Source organism: Rhinopithecus roxellana, chromosome 15 (assembly GCF_007565055.1).
Source record: "Rhinopithecus roxellana isolate Shanxi Qingling chromosome 15, ASM756505v1, whole genome shotgun sequence".
NCBI lineage: Eukaryota > Metazoa > Chordata > Mammalia > Primates > Cercopithecidae > Rhinopithecus > Rhinopithecus roxellana.
Window position 1 is genome coordinate 100,655,543 of NC_044563.1, and position 25,730 is coordinate 100,681,272.

Consider the following 25,730-nt stretch of genomic DNA (forward strand, 5'->3'; position numbering starts at 1 on the left):
CTGTCAACATTAGACAGATCAACGAGACAGAAAGTTAACAAGGATATCCAGGAATTGAACTCATCTCTGCACCAAGCGGACCTAATAGACATCTATAGAACTCTCCACCCCAAATCAACAGAATATACATTCTTCTCAGCACCACATCACACTTATTCCATAATTGACCACATAATTGGAAGTAAAGCACTCCTTAGCAAATGTAAAAGAACAGAAATTATAACAAACTGTCTCTCAGACCACAGTGCAATCAAACTAGAACTCAGGACTAAGAAACTCAATCAAAACTGCTCAACTCCATGGAAACTGAACAATCTGCTCCTGAATGACTACTGGGTACATAACGAAATGAAGGCAGAAATAAAGATGTTCTTTGAAACCAATGAGAACAAAGATACAACATACCAGAATCTCTGGGACACATTTAAAGCAGTGTGTAGAGGGAAATTTATAGCACTAAATGCCCACAAGAGAAAGCAGGAAAGATCTAAAATTGACAATCTAACATCACAATTAAAAGAACTAGAGAGGCAAGAGCAAACACATTCAAAAGCTAGCAGAAGGCAAGAAATGACCAAGATCAGAGCAGAACTGAAGGAGATAGAGACACAAAAAACCCTCCAAAAAATCAATGAATCCAGGAGTTGGTTTTTTGAAAAGATCAACAAAATTGACAGACCACTAGTAAGACTAATAAAGAAGAAAAGAGAGAGGAATCAAATAGACGCAATAAAAAAATGAAAAAGGGGATATCACCACTGACCCCACAGAAATACAAACTACCATCAGAGAATACTATAAACACCTCTATGCAAATCAACTAGAAAATTTAGAAGAAATGGATAATTTCCTGAACACTTACACTCTTCCAAGACTAAACCAGGAAGAAGTTGAATCCCTGAATAGACCAATAGCAGGCTCTGAAATTGAGGCAATAATTAATAGCCTACCAACCAAAAAAAGTCCAGGACCAGATGGATTCACAGCTGAATTCTACCAGAGGTACAAGGAGGAGCTGGTACCATTCCTTCTGAAACTATTCCAATCAATAGAAAAAGAGGGAATCCTCTCTAACTCATTTTATGAGGCCAACATCATCCTGATAACAAAGCCTGGCAGAGACACAACCAAAAAAGAGAATTTTAGACCAATATCCCTGATGAACATCGATGCAAAAATCCTCAATAAAATACTGGCAAACCGGATTCAGCAGCACATCAAAAAGCTTATCCACCATGATCAAGTGGGCTTCATCCCTGGGATGCAAGGCTGGCTCAACATTAGCAAATCAATAAACGTAATCCAGCATATAAACAGAACCAAAGACAAGAACCACATGATTATCTCAATAGATGCAGAAAAGGCTTTTGACAAAATTCAACAGCCCTTCATGCTAAAAACTCTCAATAAATTCGGTATTGATGGAACGTACCTCAAAATAATAAGAGCTATTTATGACAAACCCACAGCTAATATCATACTGAATGGGCAAAAACTGGAAAAATTCCCTTTGAAAACTGGCACAAGACAGGGATGCCCTCTCTCACCACTCCTATTCAACATAGTCTTGGAAGTTCTGGCTAGGGCAATCAGGCAAGAGAAAGAAATCAAGGGTATCCAGTTAGGAAAAGAAGAAGTCAAATTGTCCCTGTTTGCAGATGACATGATTGTATATTTAGAAAACCCCATTGTCTCAGCCCAAAATCTCCTTAAGCTGATAAGCAACTTCAGCAAAGTCTCAGGATACAAAATTAATGTGCAAAAATCACAAGCATTCTAATACACCAGTAACAGACTGCAGAGAGCCAAATCAGGAATGAACTTCCATTCACAATTGCTTCAAAGAGAATAAAATACCTAGGAATCCAACTTAAAAGGGATGTAAAGGACCTCTTCAAGGAGAACTACAAACCACTGCTCAGTGAACTCAAAGAGGACACAAACAAATGGAAGAACATACCATGCTCATGGATAGGAAGAATCAATATCGTGAAAATGGCCATACTGCCCAAGGTAATTTATAGATTCAATGCCATCCCCATCAAGCTACCAATGAGTTTCTTCACAGAATTGGAAAAAACAGCTTTAAAGTTCATATGGAACCAAAAAAGAGCCCGCATTGCCAAGACAATCCTAAGTCAAAAGGACAAAGCTGGAGGCATCACGCTACCTGACTTCAAACTATACTACAAGGCTACAGTAACCAAAACAGCATGGTACTGGTACCAAAACAGAGCTATAGACCAATGGAACAGAACAGAGTCCTCAGAAATAATACCACACATCTACAGCCATCTGATCTTTGACAAACCTGAGAGAAACAAGAAATGGGGAAAGGATTCCCTATTTAATAAATGGTGCTGGGAAAACTGGCTAGCCATAAGTAGAAAGCTGAAACTGGATCCTTTCCTTACTCCTTATATGAAGATTAATTCAAGATGGATTAGAGACTTCAATGTTAGACCTAATACCATAAAAACCCTAGAAGAAAACCTAGGTAGTACCATTCAGTACATAGGCATGGGCAAGGACTTCATGTCTAAAACACCAAAAGCAACGGCAGCAAAAGCAAAAATTGACAAATGGGATCTAAGTAAACTAAAGAGCTTCTGCACAGCAAAAGAAACTACCATCAGAGTGAACAGGCAACCTACAGAATGGGAGAAAATTTTTGCAATCTACTCATCTGACAAAGGGCTAATATCCAGAATCTACAAAGAACTCAAACAAATATACAAGAAAAAAACAACCCCATCAAAAAGTGGGCAAAGGATATGAACAGACATTTCTCAAAAGAAGACATTCATACAGCCAACAGACACATGAAAAAATGCTCATCATCACTGGCCATCAGAGAAATGCAAATCAAAACCACAATGAGATACCATCTCACACCAGTTAGAATGGCAATCATTAAAAAGTCAGGAAACAACAGGTGTTGGAGAGGATGTGGAGAAATAGGAACACTTTTACACTGTTGGTGGGATTGTAAACTAGTTCAACCATTATGGAAAACAGTATGGCAATTCCTCAAGGATCTAGAACTAGATGTACCATGTGACCCAGCCATCCCACTACTGGGTATATACCCAAAGGATTATAAAATCATGCTGCTATAAAGACACATGCACACGTATGTTTATTGCAGCACTATTCACAATAGCAAAGACTTGGAATCAACCCAAATGTCCATCTGTGACAGACTGGATTAAGAAAATGTGGCACATATACACCATGGAATACTATGCAGCCATAAAAAAGGATGAGTTTGTGTCCTTTGTAGGGACATGGATGCAGCTGGAAACCATCATTCTTAGCAAACTATCACAAGAACAGAAAACCAAACACCGCATGTTCTCACTCATAGGTGGGAACTGAACAATGAGATCACTTGGACTCGGGAAGGGGAACATCACTCCCCTATCATGGGGAGGGGGGAGGGGGGAGGGATTGCATTGGGAGTTATACATGATATACATGATGAATTGATGGGTGCTGACGAGTTGATGGGTGCAGCACACCAACATGGCACAAATATACATATGTAACAAACCTACATGTTATGCACATGTACCCTAGAACTTAAAGTATAATTAAAAAAAAATTTTTAAAAAAAGACATAAAATGTGAAAAGGTATATGAAAAAATGTCAACATCGCTAATCACCAGAGAAATGCAAATCAAAACCACAATAAAATATTGTCTTATCCCAAAAAAAAAGAAAAAAAAAAGAATAAGCCCTAAGAATAAACTCTGGAGTCAGACTGCTTGGATTTGAATCTCAGTTCTCCGAATTACCTATGTGACTTTGCGAAAGTTAGTTTATGTCTGGGCTTTCACTTCCTAAGCTGCAAAAATGGAGAAAATAATAGGCCTACTTCATGGCGCTGTCATTAAGTATTAATAGATTCCTATGTGTAAAATGCCTGGCAGACAGTATGTTCTTTATTAGCGTTTCTTCTGCCAGTAATCTGGAAAACTAATACATGTAAAGAGGTTAGAATTGTGTTGTCCAGTATATATGGTAACCTCTAGCCATATATAAAAATTTAAATTCATTAAAATTAATTAATTAATACTGAAAATGCAGTTCCTCCATTGCACTAGCCATGTTTCGAGTGCTCAATACCAGTGGTGGCTACATTGGGCAGAGCAGATAATGAACACATCCACCACTTCAAAAAGTTCTACCACATAGTGTTGTACTAGAAACTGATTATGAGATTGATTACAAGAATAACAGAGACCCAAGGGAATAGAACAGGATAAGAATGTATTGTTGAGTCAGGTAGTTGTGAAAATACTGAGTGAGGGTTTACTCTGGACCAGAAGCTGCATGAAGTGCTGAGGATGCTTGTGTGTGCACATGCATGTGTCTTTTCCCATGTGTCCTCACTAGAGTAGGGCAGGGCTGATATGTTAGAAAACTGAAGCTTAAGGAGTCTTGGAGAGTGAATAGGTTTTAGGAAGGAAAACATTACAAAAAATGTTAAAGCTATTTATTGTCTGTAGGCTGTGTATGTCCTGTCAATCTTTTTTCTTAATTTCTTGTTCCTAGTACAATATTTACTGCCTAATAGTAGTCACCATACATTCGTTGAATTTATAAATTTTAAAAGTCAAGTATGAATGGAGTGAGGATAGAGAGGATGGGCATATCTGAAAATGGGGCTGGAGGGAGAAGAAAAGAGAGGGGCAGGATGGGAGGAGACACTGGGGGTTTGTGTACAACTGGGTATGCAGAGCATGAAGGAAGAAGTGAACACACAGAGGGGCTATAGAGTGAAGGTGAGGGCAGTACAGGCCTCTGCATCCCTCTACCCAAGAATCATCCAACTAGTTTCATATTAAGTGTTTTCCTTCTTTGTTCCATTTTCTACTTGTACATTTAGAGTGAGAAAGAGATGGCCAGAGGAAAACAGGGTTATATGTTTAACTGCATAAAGCTACAGAAACAGAGAATGTTACTGCACACATTGCAGTATTTAACAGACTTGTCCTTCCTACTCCCACCTCCCCAACAAAGAATCCAACGTGAGTCATCAGTTCATAAAGAAAAAAAAAAGACTGGCATCTTTAATACTGAGTTTTATTATCTATGAAGATGGCGTATACTTTTGCATTGTATGAATACTCTTTAATGTCTTTCAATACAATTTTAAATTTTATTCCATTAAAGCCATGTTTTTTGCTAGGTTTATTCCCAGTGACCTTAAGTTTTGTTGCTTATGTGAACCATATGTTTTCTAACAGTTCATTGCTGATTTGAGTATGATTGATTTTATATATCAATCATATATACAACAATTTGCTAAACTCTCTTACTGTATCTAATAATTTTTCCATGGAATTTTTGAACTTTATTATACAATCTCATGCTAATAGTGGCACTTTTATTTCTTCCTTTACAAACTTATTGTTTTTATTTCTTTCACTTTCTACCTGTGCTAGTTAAGGTTCCAGTACATGCTTATAGAAGCAGCAGTGTAGGCATCATTGTCTTCCTCCTGAATTTAAAAAGAGATGCTTCCAATACAAAAGAAATTGAAGAAGGCACAAACAAATGGAAAGATATTCCATGCTCATGGATTAGAAAAATTGATATTGTTAAACCTTTCACATTACCCAAAGTGATGCAGAGATTCAAAACAATCTCTATCCAAATTCCAGTAGCATTTTTCACAGAAATAGAAAAACAATTCTAAAATGTATACAGAACAACAAAAGACTCCAAACAGCCAAAGTAATCTTGAGAAAGAAAAACAAAATTGGAGGCATCACACAACCTAATTTCAAATTATATTTGAAAGTTATAGTAATCAAAACAATATGGTACTGGTTTAAAAACAGACACATAGATCAATGGAACAGAATAGAGAGCCCATAAATAAGCATATAGGGCTAAATAATTTTCAACAAGGGTACAAAGAGGACATAATGGAAGGAAAGACAGTTTCTTCAATAAATGATACTGGAAAAACTGGATAGCTACACACAAAAGAATTAAATTGGATCCTTTTCTTACACCACACACAAAAATCAGCTCAAAATGGATTGAAGAGCTAAACATAAGACCTTTTCCTAGAAGAACACACAGGAAAAAAGCTCCTTGACATTGGTCTTGACAATAATTCTTTGGATATGACACCAAAAGCATAGGCAACAAAAGCAAAAGTAAACAAGTAGGACTTCTTCAAACTAAAAGTTTCTGCACAGCAAAGAAATCAACAAATGAAAAGAAGTGTTCAAAACTACGTTATATTCAGAAAAAGAAGAAACCCACCTAAGTGATAATGAGTTTAGTTACTGGCAAAATTTTCATCCTTTGGAGAGATTTTACCCTAAAAATCTTGAGTGATTTGAAAAAGGTCAAATTTCCTCAACACTTTCTGAAATTACAGAACTTGAAGTTTACACTGAGAATCCAAATAAGGAAGAAAGTCAATATTAAGATTAAAATAAAATTCTGAGAAATTCTTTTATCCTTTAATTCAAATATAAAATTATTCCAACAGGCGGTTCTTTAAGAAACAAACTGGAATGGGAATTTTTTTCATATACTTTCTCAAAAAACAACTCTCTGACATTACTCTGCTGACACCTTATCAAGCATATCATAGAGACCCATCATTTCTGCTCCTAAAATATATTAAGAATAGTACCTTTTATATAATAGGTATTTGATGAAAATTTGCTAAATTAAAATATTTTTTTTCTAATTTATTTGACAATATCTGATCATTGGATCCTAAATGGCATAATTTTTTAATCTCATATGTTTTTTCTTGGATAAATACACAGTAACAGCTTCCTTGATTGAAATTAGGTTTATTTTCAACTCTGGTTTTCATAGTGAATCTAAAATAGTTGAAATAATAGGTTTCAAAACTACCTACATATTAGAATCATCTGAATAATTTTTTTAAAAACATGTCATTGCTAGGCTCTGTCCTCAGAAATTCTGATTTATTTGGACTCTTGTCAGCCTTAGGGAATCTATATTTTTAAAAATCATTTAAGTGATTCAGAAACATAACCAGATGTGAAAACCACTAATTAAAATATTTGTTAATCCCCATCATCTGGCATACATGTTTAGACAAGGGTTTGCTAATATTTTCTCTATGTTCACTTAACACACAACACTCTTTCTTCAGTGATATCTTCCGCCATAAGTTTCTAGTAAAAGGATATTAGATTCTCGCAGGTAAGAAGTGACATGTGGATAATTTCTAAGCCACTTTGGGTATATGGGGCATATTGTAATTAATTTGAAAATGATTGACCTAATTTTGAGAAGACAGATTACAATAAAAATCAAATAAATCACTTTGTAAGTTTTGCCTAGGCACAACATGGTACAAATCAAAATTACGTTATCAATAATGTGTAACTTTTAGACCATTTTTTGCTTACCCATTCTTTTCTAACTTTCTTAAGTTGGATTTCTTCATTTCAGTATTTAAGATTTTTTTCCTGGAGATACTGAGCTCTGGTCTCAGGAAGTTTAGTTTTCACAAATTCTTTCAACTTAAATAAAAATTTATACCCCTTTCCTCTTGTTATTAAAAAAAAAAAAAATGTATCCTCACAGGCATTCTATCAACATGAAAAGAAAAATTGTTTATATACACATCTTGTTTGTAGGATTGTTAAAAAATATTTAACAAGCACCATTTTAGAGATCAGGAATGTATCATAGAACTCTTATTACTCATCAAGGTTGCTGGCAAGATGGCAGAATAGGAACAGCTCCCGTCTGCAGCTCCCAGCGAGATCAACACAGAAGGCGAGGGATTTCTGCATTTCCAACTGAGGTACCCAGTTCATCTCACTGGGACAGGTTGGACAGTGGGTGCAGCCCAAGGAGGGCCAGCCGAAGCAGGGTGGGGCATCACCTGGGAAACGCAAGGGGTCAGGGAACTCCTTCTCGCAGCCAAGGGAAGCCATTAGGGACTGTACTGTGCACTCCCGCCCAAATACTGAGTTTTTCCCATGATTCTGACCACCCGCAGACCAGGAGATTCCCTTGGGTACTTACACCACCAGGGCCCTGGGTTTCCAGCACAACACTAGGCAGCTCAGCTGTTTGAGCAAACACCAAGCTAGCCACAGGAGTTTTTTCATACCCCAGCGGCACCTGGAACCGCAGTGGCACCTGGAACCCCAGTGAGACAGAACTGTTCACTCCCCTGGAAAGGGGGCTGAAGGCTGTCTCTGCTGGTCCAAACCCCATGAAGCCCAGCAAGCTAAGATCTGCCGGCTTGAAATTCTCATGGCCAGCAAAGCAGTCTGAGATCACCTGGGACACTCTAGCTAGGTGCAGGGAGGGGCGTCTGCCATTGCTGAGGCTTGAGTGGGCGGTTTTATCCTCACAGTATAAACAAAGCTGTGGGGAAGTTCTAACAGGGCGGAGCCCACCACAGCTCAGCAAAGCCCCTGAGGCCAGACTGCCTCTCTAGAGTCCCTCCTCCCTGGGCAGGGCATCTCTGAAAAATAAAAGAAGCAGCCCTAGTCAGGAACTTAGAGACAAAACTCCCACTCCCTGGGACAGAGCACCTGGGGGAAAGGGCGGTTGTACGCACAGCTTCAGCAGACTTAAATGTCCCTGCCAGGCAGCTCTAAAGAGAGCAGCGGATGTCCCAGCACAGTGTTTGAGCTCTGATAAGGGACAGACTGTCTCCGCAAGTGGGTCCCTCAACCCCGTGTATCCTGACTGGGAGATACTTCCTAGTAGGGGCCGACAGACACCTCATACAGGAGAGCTCTGGCTGGCATCTGGTGGGTGCCCCTCTGGAATGAAGCTTCCAGAGGAAGGAACAGGCAGCAATCTGGGCTGTTCTGCAGCCTCCGCTGGTGATACCCAGGCAAACAGGGTCTGGAGTGGACCTCCAGCAAATTCCAGCAAACCTGCAGCAGAGAGGCCTGTTAGAAGTAAAACTAACAAACAGAAAGGAATAGTATTAAAATCAACAAAAAAGACGTCCACTTAGAGACCCCTTCTGAAGCTCACCGACTTCAAATACAAAAGGCAGATAAATCCACAAAGATGGGGAGAAACCAAAGCAAAAAGGCCGAAAATTCCAAAAACCAGAATGCCTCTTCTCCTCCAAACGATCACAACTCCTTACCAGCAAGGGAACAAAACTAGATAGAGAATGAGTTTGATGAATTGACAGAAGTAGGCTTCAGAAGGTGGGTAATAACGACCTCCTCAGAGGAGTATGTTCTAAGCCAATGCAAGGAAGCTAAGAACCTTGAAAAAAGGCTAGAATAATTGCTAACTAGAATAATCAGCTTAGAGAAGAACACAAATGACCTGATGGAGCTGAAAAACAGCACGAGAACTCGGTGAAGCATACACGAGTACATGCCAAATCGATCAAGTGGAAGAAAGGATATCAGAAATTGAAGATCAACTCGAAATAAAGCATGAAGACAAGGTTAGAGAAAAAAGAGTGAAAATAAACGAACAAAGCCTCCAAGAAATATGACACTTTGTGAAAAGGCCAAATCTACGTTTGATTGGTGTACCTGAAAGTGATGGGAAGAAAGGAACCAAGTTGGAAAACATTCTTTAGGATATTATCCAGGACAACTTCCCCAACATAGCAAGGCTGGCCGACATTCAAATTCAGGTTATACAGAGAATACCACAAAGATATTCCTTGAGAAGAGCAATGCCAAGACACGTAATTGTCAGATTCACCAAGGTTGAAATGAAGGAAAGAATCTTAAGGGCAGCCAGACAGAAAAGACTGGGTCACCCACAAAGGGAAGCCCATCAGACTAACAGCAGATCTCTCTGCAGAAACCCTACAAGCCAGGAGAGAATGGGGGCCAACATTCAACATTCTTAAACAAAACGATTTTCAACCCAGAATTTCATATCCAGCCAAACTAAGCTTCATAAGTGAAGGGCAAATAAAATCCTTTACAGACCACCAAATGCCGAGAGATTGTGTTACCACCAGGCCTGCCTTACAAGAGCTTCTGAAGGAAGCAGTAAACATGGAAAGGAACAACAAATACCAGCCACTGCAAAAACAAACCAAATTGTAAAGACCATCAACGCTATGAAGAAACTGCATCAACTAACGGGCAATATAACTAGCTAGCATCATAATGGCAGGATCAAATTCACACATAACAATACTGACCTTAAACATAAACGGGCTAAATGCTAAATGCCCCAATTAAAAGACACAGACTGGCAAATTGGATAGAGTCAAGACCCATCAGTGTGCTGTATTCAGGAGACCCATCTCACAGGCAAAGGCATACACAGGCTCAAACTAAAGGGATGGAGGAATATTTACCAAGCAAATGGAAAACAAAAAAAAAGCAGGGGTTGCAATCCTAGTCTCTGAAAAAACAGACTTTAAACCAACAAAGATCAAAAGAAACAAAGAAGGCCATTACATAATGGTAAAGGGATCAATGCAACAAGAAGAGCTAACTATCCTAAATATATATGCACCCAATACAGGAGCACCCAGATTCATAAAGCAAGTCCTTCGAGACTTACAAAGAGACTTAGACTCACACACAATAATAGTGAGAGACTTTAACACCCCATTGTCAATATTAGAGAGATCAAAAAGACCAAAAATTAACAAGGATATCCAGGACTTGAACTCAGCTCTGGCCCAAGCAGACCTAATAGACATCTACAGAACTCTCCACCCCAAATCAACAGAATATACATTCTTCTCAGCACCACATGTCACTTACTCTAAAATTGACCACATAACTGGAAGTAAAACACTCCTCAGCAAATGCAAAAGAATGGAAATCATAACAAGTCTCTCAGACCGCAGTGCAATCAAATTAGAATTCAGGATTAAGAAACTCACTCAAAACTGCACAACTATACGGAAACTGAACAACCTGCTCCTTAATGACTAGAGGGTAAATAACAAAATTAAGGCAGAAATAAAGATGTTCTTTGAAACCAATGAATTGTCTTTGAAACCAATGTTGTGTCTTTCAGGCCAAAGACACAACATACCAGAATCTCTGGGACACAGCTAAAGCAGTGTTTAAAGGGAAAAGTATATCACTAAATGCCCACAAGAGAAAGCAGGAAAGATCTAAAATTGACACCCTAACATCATAATTAAAAGAACTAGAGAAGCAAGAGCAAACAAACACAAAAGCTAGCAGAAGACAAGAAGTAAGATCAGAGCAGAACTGAAAGAGAGACATGAAAAACCCTTCAAAAAATCAATGAATCTAGGAGCTGGTTTTTTGAAAAGATCAAAAAACAAACTTTTTTGAAAACAAACTACATAGACCACTAGCCAGACAAAGAAGAAAAGAGAGAAGAATCAAGTAGATGCAATAAAAAATGATAAAGGGGATGTCACCACTCATGTCACAGAAATACAAACTACCATCAGAGAATATTATAAACACCTCTACACAAATAAACAAGAAAATCTAGAAGAAATGGATAAGTTCCTGGGCACATACACCCTCCCAAGACTACCTCAGGTAGAGGTCAAATCCCTGAACAGACCAATAACAAAATGGGGCAGCAATTATCAGCCTACCAACCAAAAAGAGCCCAGGACCAGACGGATTCACAGCCAAATTCTACCAGAAGTACAAAGACGAGCTGGTACCATTTCTTCTGAAACTATTCCAAACAATAGAAAAAGACAGAATCCTCCCTTACTTATTTCATGAGGCCAGCATCATCCTGATACCAAAATCTGGCAGAAATACAACAAAAAAGAAAATTTCAGGCCAATATCTCTGATGAACATTGATCCAAAAATCCTCCATAAACTACTGGCAAACCAAATCCAGCAGCACATCTAAAAGCTTATCCACCATGATCCAGTTGGCTTCATCTCTGGGATGCAAGCCTGGTTCAAAATACACAAATCAATAAATGTAATCCATCACATAAACAGAACCAATGACAAAAACCACATGATTATCTCAATAGATGCAGAAAAGGCATTTGACAAAATGCAACAGCCCTTCATGCTAAAAACTCTCAATAAACTAGGTATTGATGGAGCATGTCTCAAAATAATAAGAGCTATTTATGACAAACCCACAGCCAGTATCATACTGAATGGGCAAAAGCTAGAAACATTCCCTTTGAAAGCTGGCACAAGACAAGGGTGCCCTCTCTCACCAATCCTGTTCAACATAGTATTGGAAGTTCTGGCTAGGGGATTCAGGCAAGAGAAAGAAATAAAAGCTATTCAGTTTTGAAAAGAAGAAGTCAAATCGTCTCTGTTTGCAAAGAACATGAATGTATATTCCCATTGTCTCAGCCCAAAATCTCCTTAAGCTGATAAGCAACTTCATCAAAGTCTCAGGATACAAAATCAATCTGCAAAAATCACAAGCATTCCTATACACCAATAACAGACAAACAGAGAGCCAAATCATGATTGAACTCCCATTCACAACTGCTACAAAGAGAATAAAATACCTAAGAATACAACTTACAAGGGATGTGAAAGACCTCTTCAAGGAGAACTACAAACCACTGCTCAAGGAAATAATAGAGACATAAACAAATGGAAAAATACTCCATGCTCATGGATAGAAAGAATCAGTATCATGAAAATGGCCATACTGCCCAAAGTTAATTCATAGATTCAATGCTATCTCCATCAAGCTACAAATGACTTTCTTCACAGAATTGGAAAAAACCAATTTAAATTTCATATGTAACCAGAAAAGAGCCCACACAGCCTAGGCAATCTTAAGCAAAAAGAACAAAGCTAGAGGCATCACTCTACCTGACTTCAAACTATACTACAAGGCTACAGTAACCAAAACAGCATGGTTCTGGTACCAAAACAGATATATAGACCAATGGAACAGAACAGAGACCTCAGAAATAACACCACACGTCTACAACCATCTGATCTTTGACAAACCTGACAAAAACAAGCAATGGGGATTCCCTATTTAATAAACAGTGTTGGGAAAACTGGCTAGCCATATGCAGAAAACTGAAACTGGATCCCTTCCTTACACCTTATACAAAAATTAATTCAAGATGGATTAAAGACTTAAACATAAGACCTAAAACCATAAAAACCCTAGAAGAAAACCTAGGCAATACCATTCAGGACATAGGCATGGGCGAAAACTTCAAGGCTAAAACACCAAAAGCAATGGCAACAAAAGCCAAAATAGACAAATAGGAGCTAATTAAACTAAAGAGCTTCTGCACAGCAAAAGAAACTATCATCAAATTGAACAGGCAACCTACAGAATGGGAGAAAATTTTGCAATCTATCCATCTGACAAAGGGCTAATATCCAGAATCTACAAAGAACTTAAGCAAATTTACAAGAAAAAAATAACCCCATCAAAAAGTGGGCAAAGAATATGAACAGACACTTCTCAAAAGAAGACATTTATGCAGCCAACAAACATATGAAAAAATGCTCATTTTCACTGGTCATTAGAGAAATGCAAATCAAAACCATAAAACCATCTCATGTCTGTTATAATGGTGATCATTAAAAAGTCTAGAAACAACAGATGCTGGAGAGGATGTGGAGAAATAGGAACACTTTCACACGTTGGTGGGAGTGTAAATTAGTTCAACCATTGTGGAAGACAGTGTGGCAATCCTCAAGTGTCTAGAACTAGAAATACCATTTGACCCAGCATTCCCATTACTGGGTATATACCCAAAGCATTATAAATCATTCTACTATAAAGACATATGCACACGTATGTTTACTGCAGCACTGTTCACAATAGCAAATACATGGAACCAACCCAAATGCCCATCAATTATAGACTGGATAAAGAAAATGTGGCACATATACACCATGGAATACTATGCAGCCATAAAAAAGGATAAGTTCATGTCCTTTGTAGAGACATGGATGAAGCCAGAAACCATCATTCTCAGCAAACCAACACAAGAACAGTAAACCAAACACCACATGTTCTCACTCCTAAGTGGGAGATTAACAAGAAGAACACATGGACACAGAGAGGGGAACATCACACACCATAGCCTGTCGGGAGGTGAGGGGCTATGGGAGGGATAGCATTAGGAGAAATACCTAATACAGATGACAGGTTGATGGGTGCAGCAAACCACCATGTCATGCGTATACCTATGTAACAAACCTGCACGTTCTGCACATGTACTCCAGAATTTAAAGTTTAATTTAAAAAATGCAACTTGTCAAATGACCTAAGCTTCAAGAATATAAAACTCCAATAATGTGTTTCTAAAAATGCTAAGATGAAAACTTGATACCCTAAAGGCAAAGTCTGGTGATACCGTATGATGTCCGTAGAGGTAAGAATTGTAGAGATAAGGCCAATACACTGAAATCATTTTGTATAAGGCAGGCATTGATTTATTCATTTCACAAATATGTCTTGAGTCCCTACCAGATGCTAGTCATTTTTTACAGAGTACATCCTTTCCTCATCAAACTGGTATTCTACTTCAGAGGAAGCGTAGAACAGTAAAAGCAAACAAGCAAATAAACAAAACAGTCAAATATGAGCCCAAATCCTGAGATACTTAAGAACCATTAATTCTTTGGCAAATTATTTTACCTTTCTGAACTTCTTTTTCTGCATTTACAAGTAGAAATAATATTACCAACCACCCAGGTTTGTTATCAGGATCAAATAAGCTAATGTAAATAAAGCAAGGGCCTGGCATAGTCTTATCTGTGTTTTAAAGTCAGCTAGAGAATAAAATCCAAACTTCTTAGCTTTTGGACAGATCATAAACAATACTGTTTGCCTTGTAATCTTTCATGTTTCCTCTTCTTCCTCATTTACAGTAACTCTAGCACACTGAACATCATATTTCATTGATTCTAAGACACATATTTCTCCCATTTTAACTTCTCTAGATACAACATGTCTTATAACCTAAGCCTTCTTGCAATCACTGTCAGTCAAGTGTCAGTCATTACCGTGACATAGTTTTCATCATCAGTGCATGTGCCAACATTAAAAACAATGGCATCCAGAGTTTCAGAATGAATGGCATGGCTTGAAAAAAATCCTGGAAACAGTAGTGAAGCTCCTTTCAAGCCTAAGAAACGTGTGTGTGTGTGTGTGTGTGTGTGTGTGTGTGTGTGTGTGTGTGTGAGAAGGGTGGAGAATACATGAGGAACAGTGTGGAATCAGATTTGTTTAGCCACGTTCTGGAACTGTTAGTTGAAATAGGCTAGCTATATGTAATTGCAAACTCAGTTTAATAGTCTAGCACCAAAAGCTTTTGGTCTATTATGGATTCTTTAGATTGTTTTAAAGAAACCCTTTATCACCAATGTCCTTTCAGCACAGAGCACAGCACTGTGAAAAAATATGGGCACTGAAGCTTCTGAGTTGAAAAGCGATTCTGAAGACTCCATCCCTAAATGTGAAGGAACTTAGGAATACCATAACAAATGTATTTTGTTTATATCTTTTTTATTATGTGCTTGAGTTATATATGATCCAAATCTATATCTAATTGAGTATAAAGAACTGTTTTAAGAAGTATAAAATACAAATCTAAGATATAATTTAACTGATAACCCTTCTTTTTGCTTACTTCTTAAAGATACATAAAATGTCAGAGCAGGTTACAATTGATAGAAGCTTAGACTTCGTGCTATATGGTACTCATGGTTACCCTAACATGGTGCCTAATGTACCAAAGGAACTTAAACAAATGTTTGTTGAAATAAATTAAGCATCTTTCCAGATGGAATACAGTGTCTGGCCTTCAATGCCCTTCCAAGAAAAAGGTTCCTGCAGAAATCCTTCCTCTAGGTAAGTGTGAGGATTTTCTTACTGCCCAGGGATCAGCTTTTTATAGCTGCTTCTGCCACCCTTCAATCTACTCCATGCAAAATTCTGTTTCAAGAAGGCTAACACAGTAACAACAAAAATGATTTTTATCTGTAACAGTTTAACTCCCTAAAAGAATTTTTAAGTTACCTTTAGAAATTGCCATTTATAATTCTTATTATGACTCATAACTCTTAAGATAGTTTTGTTAGCGAGTCCCATGAAAAGAATGCTTCCTAGGTTTTTTTTTTTTTTTTTTTTTTTTTTTTTTTTGAAGGTTTTGTGCTACTACAAGTCAGGACAAAATGCTTTTTGTGTCACAAACCAAAGCTGCTGCAATTGAAACATGAACTCTGCTTTGAATAGGCAGTCAATCTTAACATGACTATCCACACTATAATTGATTCCCAGCAACTTATATTTTTAGATGAATACCATGTAAATGCTTTAAAATTATGCAAATCTTGTGGTGAAATCCCCAGTTTCACACTGTCATGTGAGTCAATGTCTCTAAAACAACCTGCATTATAGCAGAGAAGCAATTTTATCCACATGATGGCATTGAAAAGTAAAAGAAAGCCTTGCCTTTCACCATCTTTAGTCATGATCAGTTTGTAGATCTTTGGTAACATTAGCAATCGGAATGTAACACAATTTTGTTACGTTCATAGTCTTCCTTTGGTGACAAAGATTGGCAATTTTCCAAAACCTAGTTTCACTCTTTATTGAAATAAGAGATAAAACAAAATCCTTTGCTCTTCCCTTTCTTTCTTCCCATTTGTGCCAACTGCTAGCTGTGTAGCATTTGGCAAGTCACCTACCTTCTTTTTACTGTGATTCCTTTCCTCATCAGTAAAGTAAGGATTATACAAATGCGTATCTCATAGGTTATGAGGATTAAATGAGTTAATACCTACAAAGCACATGGAGAATGGCCTAGCACACAGAAATCTCTAATAAATCTAGCTATTATTTCTATGCTTGCTGGACATAATCATATAAAATCAATAGAGATGAATGAATAAATAGATTAATGACTTAATGAAATAAGGGAGATATAAAGCTTGACCTTCAAAGATGGCTAAGATTTCAACAGAAAGAGAAAGTGAGGGTTAAGTATACTTATTACTGCTATTTATGCCCCTTTCTTCCAGTCTTCTGCCTGCACCCAGGATATAACTTAGATATAATGAGCACAGCACAAGGAATGTTAGTTCACTAGATCAGAGCCAATGTGTGGCTCTCCAAATTCCTATGAAAAGGGAGAAGAGAAGGAATGGGGGTGAGTGCACTTTTGAAGAGCATAATCCACCTGTATCCAGCTGTGCCTGGCTGAATACTGAGAGAATAGAGGACTGAGATATGGGATACTGAGAGAATAGAGGACTCCGTGCAACCTGCCAGCCCCTCGGTCCGCGTGTTCCAGCCCAAAATATATTGGGTTTTGCCCACTTGACAACGACTTACTGGCTGTATAACTTTCTCCACATTGTTTAACATTTCTAAATTTCAACATTGTTCTTTATAAAATGGACGCTAAAAATAGCTGAGTGGATGCTCTGAAGATCAAATTACATTTGTATGACAACTAGAAAATAACCTGCTACAGAATAGGTATTCAAAAAATGTTAGTTGCCCCAAATATACATAAATATTTTGGATTAGTCCTTTACAGAAACAGCAACTTACATTAAACTGTATCTAATTCTAGTTAACATCATTTCTCCTCTTTGTCATGGCTGAGAGCTGAATTAGGTGGAGAACAGTTATGCTGCAATCATATAGGTTGTTTGAGTATGTGTAACACTCATTTCTGTATTCTGCTCTAAACAGAGATTCTATAAGAACTGTGATTCAGTCAGTTCCAATGGCTTAAAGCCTCTTGAGCAGCATATCAAATTTTAGATGCCAAAGTTTAATTGAAATTTGGCATATGGATGAGCACTTCTGCATGTACTGAAAGCCATCAGAAGATTCCTAAACAAAGAGCAATCACACATGGTAATTGTATCCAACTGGAACCAATTATATTTGGCATTTTTTATGAAAGAGGGAGAAAAATAAGAATGGACTCAAGAAAATGTTTTCCTTTTATGACTTTTACCTTCTTTAAGATGAATTGCCTTATGAAGTTACTTCTTACAACTCAAGGAGCATAACTGTCTAGAGAAAAAAAAAATTATGCAATCTCTTCCTGGAGGCAAACATTTTGTTACAGAATAAATGTGGGCTTTTAAGAACATCTGGCAATCATTCCACAACCTACAATGCTAGCATCCTAAAAATGTTTCATGATAATAATGTGTTACCAGTGCAGTTGATTACTTCAAGCCAGGGGAGGTTTCAACACAAAACAGGTCGTTTCCATGCAGAACACAGAGCTTCAAAGTCATCAGTTATGAGACCCCCCATTAATCCAAGTGGTTGGGGGAGATGATTACTCCTAATAGAAGGTGAGCCAGATTCAAAGGTGGTTTTTACACGTGCTTTTCCCCTGGAAGAGCAAGCTTCCACACTGCAAATCTTTCACCAAAGTCCAGGTCTTGGCTTTATGGTTATAGATGCTATTTCAAAGGGTATAATAAATTATAGGATTCTTTCTGCATTCTAAACCACTACATATGTATAAGAAATCATGGTGTCGTGCATGTTCTCTTTTATTGATTTCACGTATCATTCAATAAATATGTCTTGTAAGAAAATCAGCCCTTTAATTTTATTTGGAAATACCTTATACTGCTGCTGGGCTGTCATGTTCTGATGTGACTGCCCCTTTGGGGTCAGAAAGTAAAGCCACACCTCTGTGGGTCAGTGGTGGTATCTTTGCTTAAAGCAGTAGACATATCTAATGTCAATCCTCTAGGAAAGAAGGAGAATTTTTAAAAGACATAAAGTTTGGAAAGTAGATATTACACCAAAGAAAAAGGTTGTGGTGGGAGGTGGGAAGGCAGTCATTCTTCAGTCTGGGCTAGGACTAAGGACTAGATTGATTGAGGACAGTCTGCAGAGGGAAAGCAAGAACACTCACTGCCAGAGAGATGATGCTTGGGTCCAGGCAAGGGTCGGTCCCTAGGAGACTCCATAAATGAGCTGAAAGAGCAGTTATAGCCAGCCAGGAGTTTTTCCCTTTTTAGTAATTCTCTTTGGTAAAGATATCCTCACCTCAGGTGTGCAGAGGGAACTTTAAGGGAAGAGCCTCAGGCTAGAGAGCTAAAAGAAGCGTGTAGTGATTAGTGAAGATTCCCTGAAAGATGAGTCTTTGTGACAGGCAGCTGGAATATAAGATAAAGGTATCTCTTTTGATATAGACATTCACTCTTCTACCTAACTTAGCTGTCCAGATGCTATTTTATTAAAGTGGCTGGCATCATTGTATTTCTTATTAGAATAAATACCAAGGAGGAGGAAATATCTTTGTTGAGGAATAAATTACATGGCACCTCTCTTTGCCAGGCACTGTGTTAAGCATAGGGGGATGAAGGACAGACCCACTTCTTGTGGCCTACGCTCTAGTAAGAGGAAAAGGACATGTGAACAAATAAGTGTAGAAATGTGTAGCAGATGTTTCAATGAACAGGGTTGCCAAAAACAAGGGAGAGATAACAAGGGTATGATAATTTAATATGATGCATAGGCCTGAGTCCATGTTCTTCAATCTTAAACTTCTTTAAGAGAGTAAGTTACCCTATTGGCAAGTAATATCAGGAAAGATTCTCTAGCCTATAGTTTGAGTGTTTCATTCCCTTATTTATTTATCAGTGTGTTCAACACTAACTTTTTTTGCCTGGAGAAAAGAAAGCACTATGTGGGGGATTTTATTTATTTGTGGTCTCTGATATTACATTACTTTAAACTGGGAATTCAAACTCTGGATCTTGGGGTTCATAAATGGGGTTCAGGTCATCCAAAACCCTCTTGAAGTCAATAAAGTTTTAAAGGATCTGTGACTCATTTTTTAAAAGTCATTTTTTGTTTTTTATAAAAAAGTCATTTTTTATAAATGACATGTTTATATAAAAAAGTCATTTTTTATCCTCTATTTCATATGAAATAGAGGATAAAATTAAGAATCACTTTCAGTTTCCCCTAAGACTGCGATTCAATAAGTCACCTTTAAAAAAATTTTAGTACATATCCATCAGAGACCTTATCAGCATTGGAGCACTGACTCCATTAAAAACTAGAGAGTAAACCTTTTATGTAATGGCAAATCCATAGTTCTTACAAGCTATACATTCTATAACCAAGGTAATATCAAAATATACTATGAGTGCATTTCCACTGTAAATACTTTGAATTTTAAAACTCTCATTCAGATCTCTATGTTTTGATTAATTTTTAGTATTTCCTCTTCTTTGGTGTTCTGCAATTTAAACGATATGTTTAAAAGGGTTTTTCTGTTTTACAGTAATATTGGTATACTTCATGAACATGAAAATTCATTATTTCTGGAAAATCCTCACCCATTATCTATTCAAGTGTTGCCTATCCCACTTCTACATGTTTTCTTTTCCTGGAATTCTTACCTTCTAGCTCCATTACTCTTAACAATGTTCATATAAAATATTTTTTATGTCTCTGCATTTTGGGTATTATCAATTATGCTCTAATCTGCATTTAACCCTTCCATTGAATTTTTGTAAGAATTGTATTTTTTACTTATAGATGTTCTATTTGTCCTTTTCTTTAAAAATGTCATTTTTTTCTTAAGGTTTGATTTCTTGTTTTATATTGTCAACATTTATACATACTTTAAAATATTCTTTTTCATGTTGATTATCTCAACTTTTTAAAAAATCCACTCGCTACTGCATGTCTTATATTGCCTCTCACTCATGGATTGTATCATCCACTGACTCTCACTCTTGGTTGACTGTTCTCTTGTGTGTTTTGTTATTCATTATAGCAAGCATATCTTTAGCAGGACTTGCTTTCTTCTTGAAAAGCCTAGGCAATCTAGATGCTTGGTACTAGTCTTTCATAATGATTTTATATTTTACTCTTGTAGGAGCCTCAGGAGTATTTTCCAAGTTGAGAATTTCTAGGCTAGTTAGGTAGGATATAAAAACAAAAACCCCAAAATCAATATTCTCAAGGGGGAGAGTTCTCCTTACTAATAAAATTTCCTGTTCTCACTCTATGCTGGTGGGCATATATTTCTAGCCTACATTTTTATTTAATGGTTTTATGCAGGGGACAGGGATATCTCAGTTCCAGCTCTCTGCCTCATCTGGCACCAAGAGTTTGCCTTCTTTCTGTCTCATATGGACATTAGATTCCAGGTTCCTTGGTCACTGAGATGCATAACTCACAGGACAACCACATCTTTACTTCACAATCTTTGTCTTTGTTCTTAGCACATGGTAGATTACCCTTTTATTTTTCACAAAATTGGGAAATGTTTTAAAATCATTTAAAATCTTTTATTCAGTACTGCTAGGTGTCTGTAACCATAAATTTTTCAGATTGTCTTAGTCAACTGCATTGCCAGTGCTTTAGTTTACAGTTTACTGTTTCATCATTCATAATTAATCAATTACTCCTTCCCAGTTAGGAAGTTTAGTTGGACTGTGTTTCCAGATCCTGAGATTTTAGAACTGCTTAACTTTTTTTTAATGTCTGGGATTCTTCCCCAAGTTCAGAAGTGATGAACTACAGACATGTCTTTAAAGTTCTAAATAAAGGAAATCTGAAATGCCTCCTGGGACCTTGGCAGGACATGGGCCTTTCTTGCTAATAGCCATTACAAATTGATAACAATAGAGTGTATTAATTGATTTGCTGTTGAAAGTTGAACAAAGAGAAAATCTGAGTCATTTTCTTCTAAACACCATTTCAATTTGTTACTACTTTAACAATTAAGGCCTTATAACACATAATTGCTCACAAATAAGATAATTTACCACAATTTTCAGAAGTAAAAGCCCCATAAATATATGTAAAATCTTTCTAAATAAGAAAACTGAAAGAGAAATTTTTGGCAAGAGTCATATAATTCATTCCACAGAAATGACAACTTACAAAGACTTGGAATCTCATAAGGGAAAATCTCAATGATTTGAGAGAGTGGCAATATTCATATCTAAAATGTACTAGTGATTGCCACTTTCAGAAATGGTATACCCCCCACTCTGAAAAAAAAATCAAATTGTGTAACTCACAAGTCAAAAGCATATGGAAGAGTTGATTTCTACTCTACCAGAGGGAATAATTTTCTTTAGCTCTTTCTTATACATCATAGGTGTGAAGTACGTTTGTTTATTGGTTAAAATTTTTCTGTTAGTTGATTATTCAACTGGAAAACAATTAAAACCTTGTCAGAGAAAACAGTGGATGAAATGTAGCTATAGAACATTTTGGAAATAATAGATTAACATAAAACCAAGCTCAAATTCTAGAGCATGGCTCACTCTTACATGTATTATAGTACCTCTGACATCATGCAGAGGGTGGATGTTATGAATTGAAGCACATTAAAATATTTCTGTTGATCACTCTGCTGCTCAGTTCTATTTTTTAATAGTCCAGGATTCTTGAACTAAGGGAGAAAAATACATATTCACTAAATACTGCATGTTGAGGACAGCCTGGGTAACAGTGAGAACCTATAGCTAAAAAAACGTAATGACAATAATTAGACAAATTAGGCAGTAAGGCACATTTGAAGAAAGCACTAGGGAAAGTTTTCAGGACAACTTGGCATTATTACTTTAGTCTCTCTCACTACTGACACATAACCACAAATTTTTTTAATCAAATAATTTTTTGACAGACACAGTGACAAGTGATTATAGGGATTACAGAATGAAAAAAGGTTTTGTTCATGGGACAGTCTAATTTTTAAAAAGCAGTATAAATTTTTAGTCACCTAGTTTAGCCAGGAGGCAATGTTGCCAAACCTATAACCCTCAGACATCAGAGATCTCAAGTTTAAGCCAATAAAAATTCCATCTATGTCTTAAACTTACACCTTCGAAGCAAATTTTAAAATAGCATTTCAGAATATCCAGGATTAATTTATTTTTTTCCACTCTTTTTTCTTGTCATATATCACCTTGCTATTCAGAAGGTGATCCACGGACTAGCAACCTTGTCATCATCTGAGGGATGTCAGAAATGGAGAATCTTGGGCTGTATCTAAGACGTGCCTTCTCAAAATCTGCATTCTAACAAGATTTCCAGATGATTTGTATGCTACCCATTAAAGTTGGAAGAGTCTGTACTATGAGAAATAAAAATATCTTCTAATTTAACATATGAAGTATAAGATTTCTTTGAAGGACGATGAATTGTCCTGGAATTAGATATTGGTGATGGCTGTACAACTTTAAGGATGTATTAAACAATAGTGCATTGTACAACTTAAATGGGGGAATTGTATGGTACGGAATTATGTCTTGAACTTTTAAAAAGAAAAATATATGCATAATTGTAAAAGGTCTTAACTTGCACAGCACAAAGATGAATGAAACCAGTTCTAACTATTTTCCTTTATCTTTGAGAAAAGTTAGATGCTCCCTTTACTGGGGCTCACCTCTTACTTCAGAAGGGCACCGCAGGCCTTGAGGCTGGGCAGCCCTGACACAGCACCCATCTATCAAGAGGGTATGCCAGGCACCTATGGGGAGGATTCCTCCCTACAACTAAAGCTGTTTATAGAGTTAGAACCTCGGGAAACCGCCTGCGGGTGGATGTGACAAGTCAGGAAACTTGACTACTCAATCACCCAAAGGGGCAATGGGACAGAAATGCTATCTGCCCGCTGCACATGTGGTCACAGCAGTGTTGGGGAAGCAGAGTCTTTTCTTCTGGAGTCCACTCTGCTTACTCCTTACCTCCCCTCCCACACCCACCCAGCCAAAAGAAAAAAATACCCTAGATTCATAAACAAAAGCTTGTAGTTACCCATAGCCCAACACAAACGACCCCGACGCCCTCACTTTTATAGCCCGTGAGTCTCCCAGCCCACGCCCCTAACAGCCTGGTCTCCCCAGACGCCCCTGGTAAAAAGCTTCGCGCTGCCGGTGGAGAGGCCTATTGGTTCTACTTCTGTCTTCATCCCAAGGCCCCAGGAGCGGGGAGAGGTCCTGATCTAACTTTGGCTGTCCCACGGTCCAAGGACTTGAGCACTTAGCCCGAAACGCTAAGCCAAGCGTGGAGACCGCCGCCGGGCGCACGAGTTCAGGAGTTACCCGCACGCACCCAGGCGGCTCCAGCCCTTGGAGTTCTAGTTATCTCTCCCACAGAAGCTAAGAGTCACCCGAGCGCACATCTGAATCAGCCCCCTGTTCAGATCACGCCTGTTACGCAGCGATCCTGTCTCTTGGAGAGCACAGGATGAAGGGGTCTGGAGAAATCGACCACCCATCTGATCACCTGCAATGGTGTTGGTACTCTGCGGTCTCACTCTCGTGGGCAAACATATCCATGCGTACCTACGAGGAGCAAACCTAGACACCCTCTTCCCCCCAACTCCCCGCGCGCCCCTCCATTCACTCAGGTCCCAGCCCTGGTTCTCGCTGACCTCCCAGCACCGTCCTAGGAGGTACACACGCGGGTTCAGAACGCGCGCGGACCGGGTTCGGCCACTCCTGCGAGTGCACAGCCTCCCTCCGCGCAGCCCGCGCCCTATCCGCCCCGCTCCGGCACTCACAAGCAGGGGTAGTAGCCGTAGCAAGGCAGCGGGGCTTGCGGGCAGCCGTCGTCTCCTAGCTCCGAGTCCATGAGCAGATAGTCCTGACTCTCGTTGCGCCGCGCACCGGCTCCGACAGCGCCGCGGGGAGAACCGCCCCTCCGGGGTCCGAACGCCGGGCTCTGGCTCATGGCGGGAACGCCCGACTGGCCTGGGTCCCGCTCCCGGGGGAGCCGAGTGGGCAGTCCCAGCGGCCACCCGGTGCCGAGGGCGCGCGTCAGCGGCTGAACTGGTCCTGGGCAGACCGGTGCCCAGGGGACGGCGATGAGGCAGGAGGTGCAGACGCCCGCCGCAAGTAGCTCGCCCACTGGCCCGGGGAGAAATCACCACTTAAGGGGGTGCAAAGGGGACCTTGACCTCAGCTGGTCAGGCCGAGGAGACCCCGCGAGGATGCGTCCGGGACTCCCGGGCAGAGAGGGCACAGGCGGGGCCGCTGGTGGTAGCGAAGCCTAAGAGCGGAGAGCAAGGGAGACAGAGCTGAAGAGTTACTATGTCAACAGAGACTCTCCAGCCCTCAGCTCCCGCCTTCATCCCCCGGCATTCTGCATTCTCCGTCAAGATCCCCACCTTTAAAGGGATCCGAGCGACGTTCTAGAAAACAGCCAAAGCCTGTGCTGTAGCCACAACTTTCAGGAGGCGGTATGAGCCTGAACTAGGAGGAGCCAGGCACGCATTATTTTTTTCCCCTCTACTATTTAGTTGGCTTATTTAGTAAGGATACCAACTGCGGACTTTCTAGGAAGCTTCCTTTAGGTATCACTCTCGAAAAGCCAGGGAAATCTGTTCCTTAAAAGGGACACGAGCCTCTTCTTTCTCCAGAGTGCCTTCATTTCCTTTGGGCATTTTCTCTCTTATTCTCAACTCCTAAAGTTATTATGACTCTGCTTTAAAAATGGACTTTTTATGTTCCCAACGTCAGATGTTCCCAGTTCCTGAGAAAATCAACAAAAATAGGCAAGCATTTTCCAATGATACCGATAAAGAGGCCAACAACCTGCTTACTTCAGAGAAAAAAATTTCCCTTCCATCACTGCCAATGCCAGAATGATTTCTCTGCCAGATGTTTCCCACGTTTCCAAGCTGTTTTTATTTTTAAGACTTAGTTTTAAAGTCTGATTAATATGCACACGTGTGAGAAGTAAAAACTTGTCAACAAGGATGAATCAGTATTTGTAGACCTTCAAGCAGTAGTAGCCAATTAAGAATCCATTCATTCAGTCAACAAATATTTAATGAATGC

At 38.7% G+C, this 25,730-nt stretch overlaps 1 protein-coding gene across 1 annotated transcript in view; it reads right to left on the reverse strand.

Annotated features, from left to right (window-relative positions):
- TRPC6 (transient receptor potential cation channel subfamily C member 6) overlaps positions 1 to 25,086 on the reverse strand; it is a 146,065-nt gene extending 120,979 nt beyond the window's left edge. Inside the window, exons 1-2 of the mRNA XM_010358883.2 lie at positions 25,058 to 25,086; positions 24,452 to 24,939 (exon numbers count right to left, since the gene is read on the reverse strand). Coding sequence (XP_010357185.1) covers positions 24,452 to 24,621 — 170 coding nt within the window. The 5' untranslated portion in view covers positions 24,622 to 24,939; positions 25,058 to 25,086. The remainder of the gene's footprint in view (positions 1 to 24,451; positions 24,940 to 25,057) is intronic.
- Positions 25,087 to 25,730: the final 644 nt, after the last annotated feature.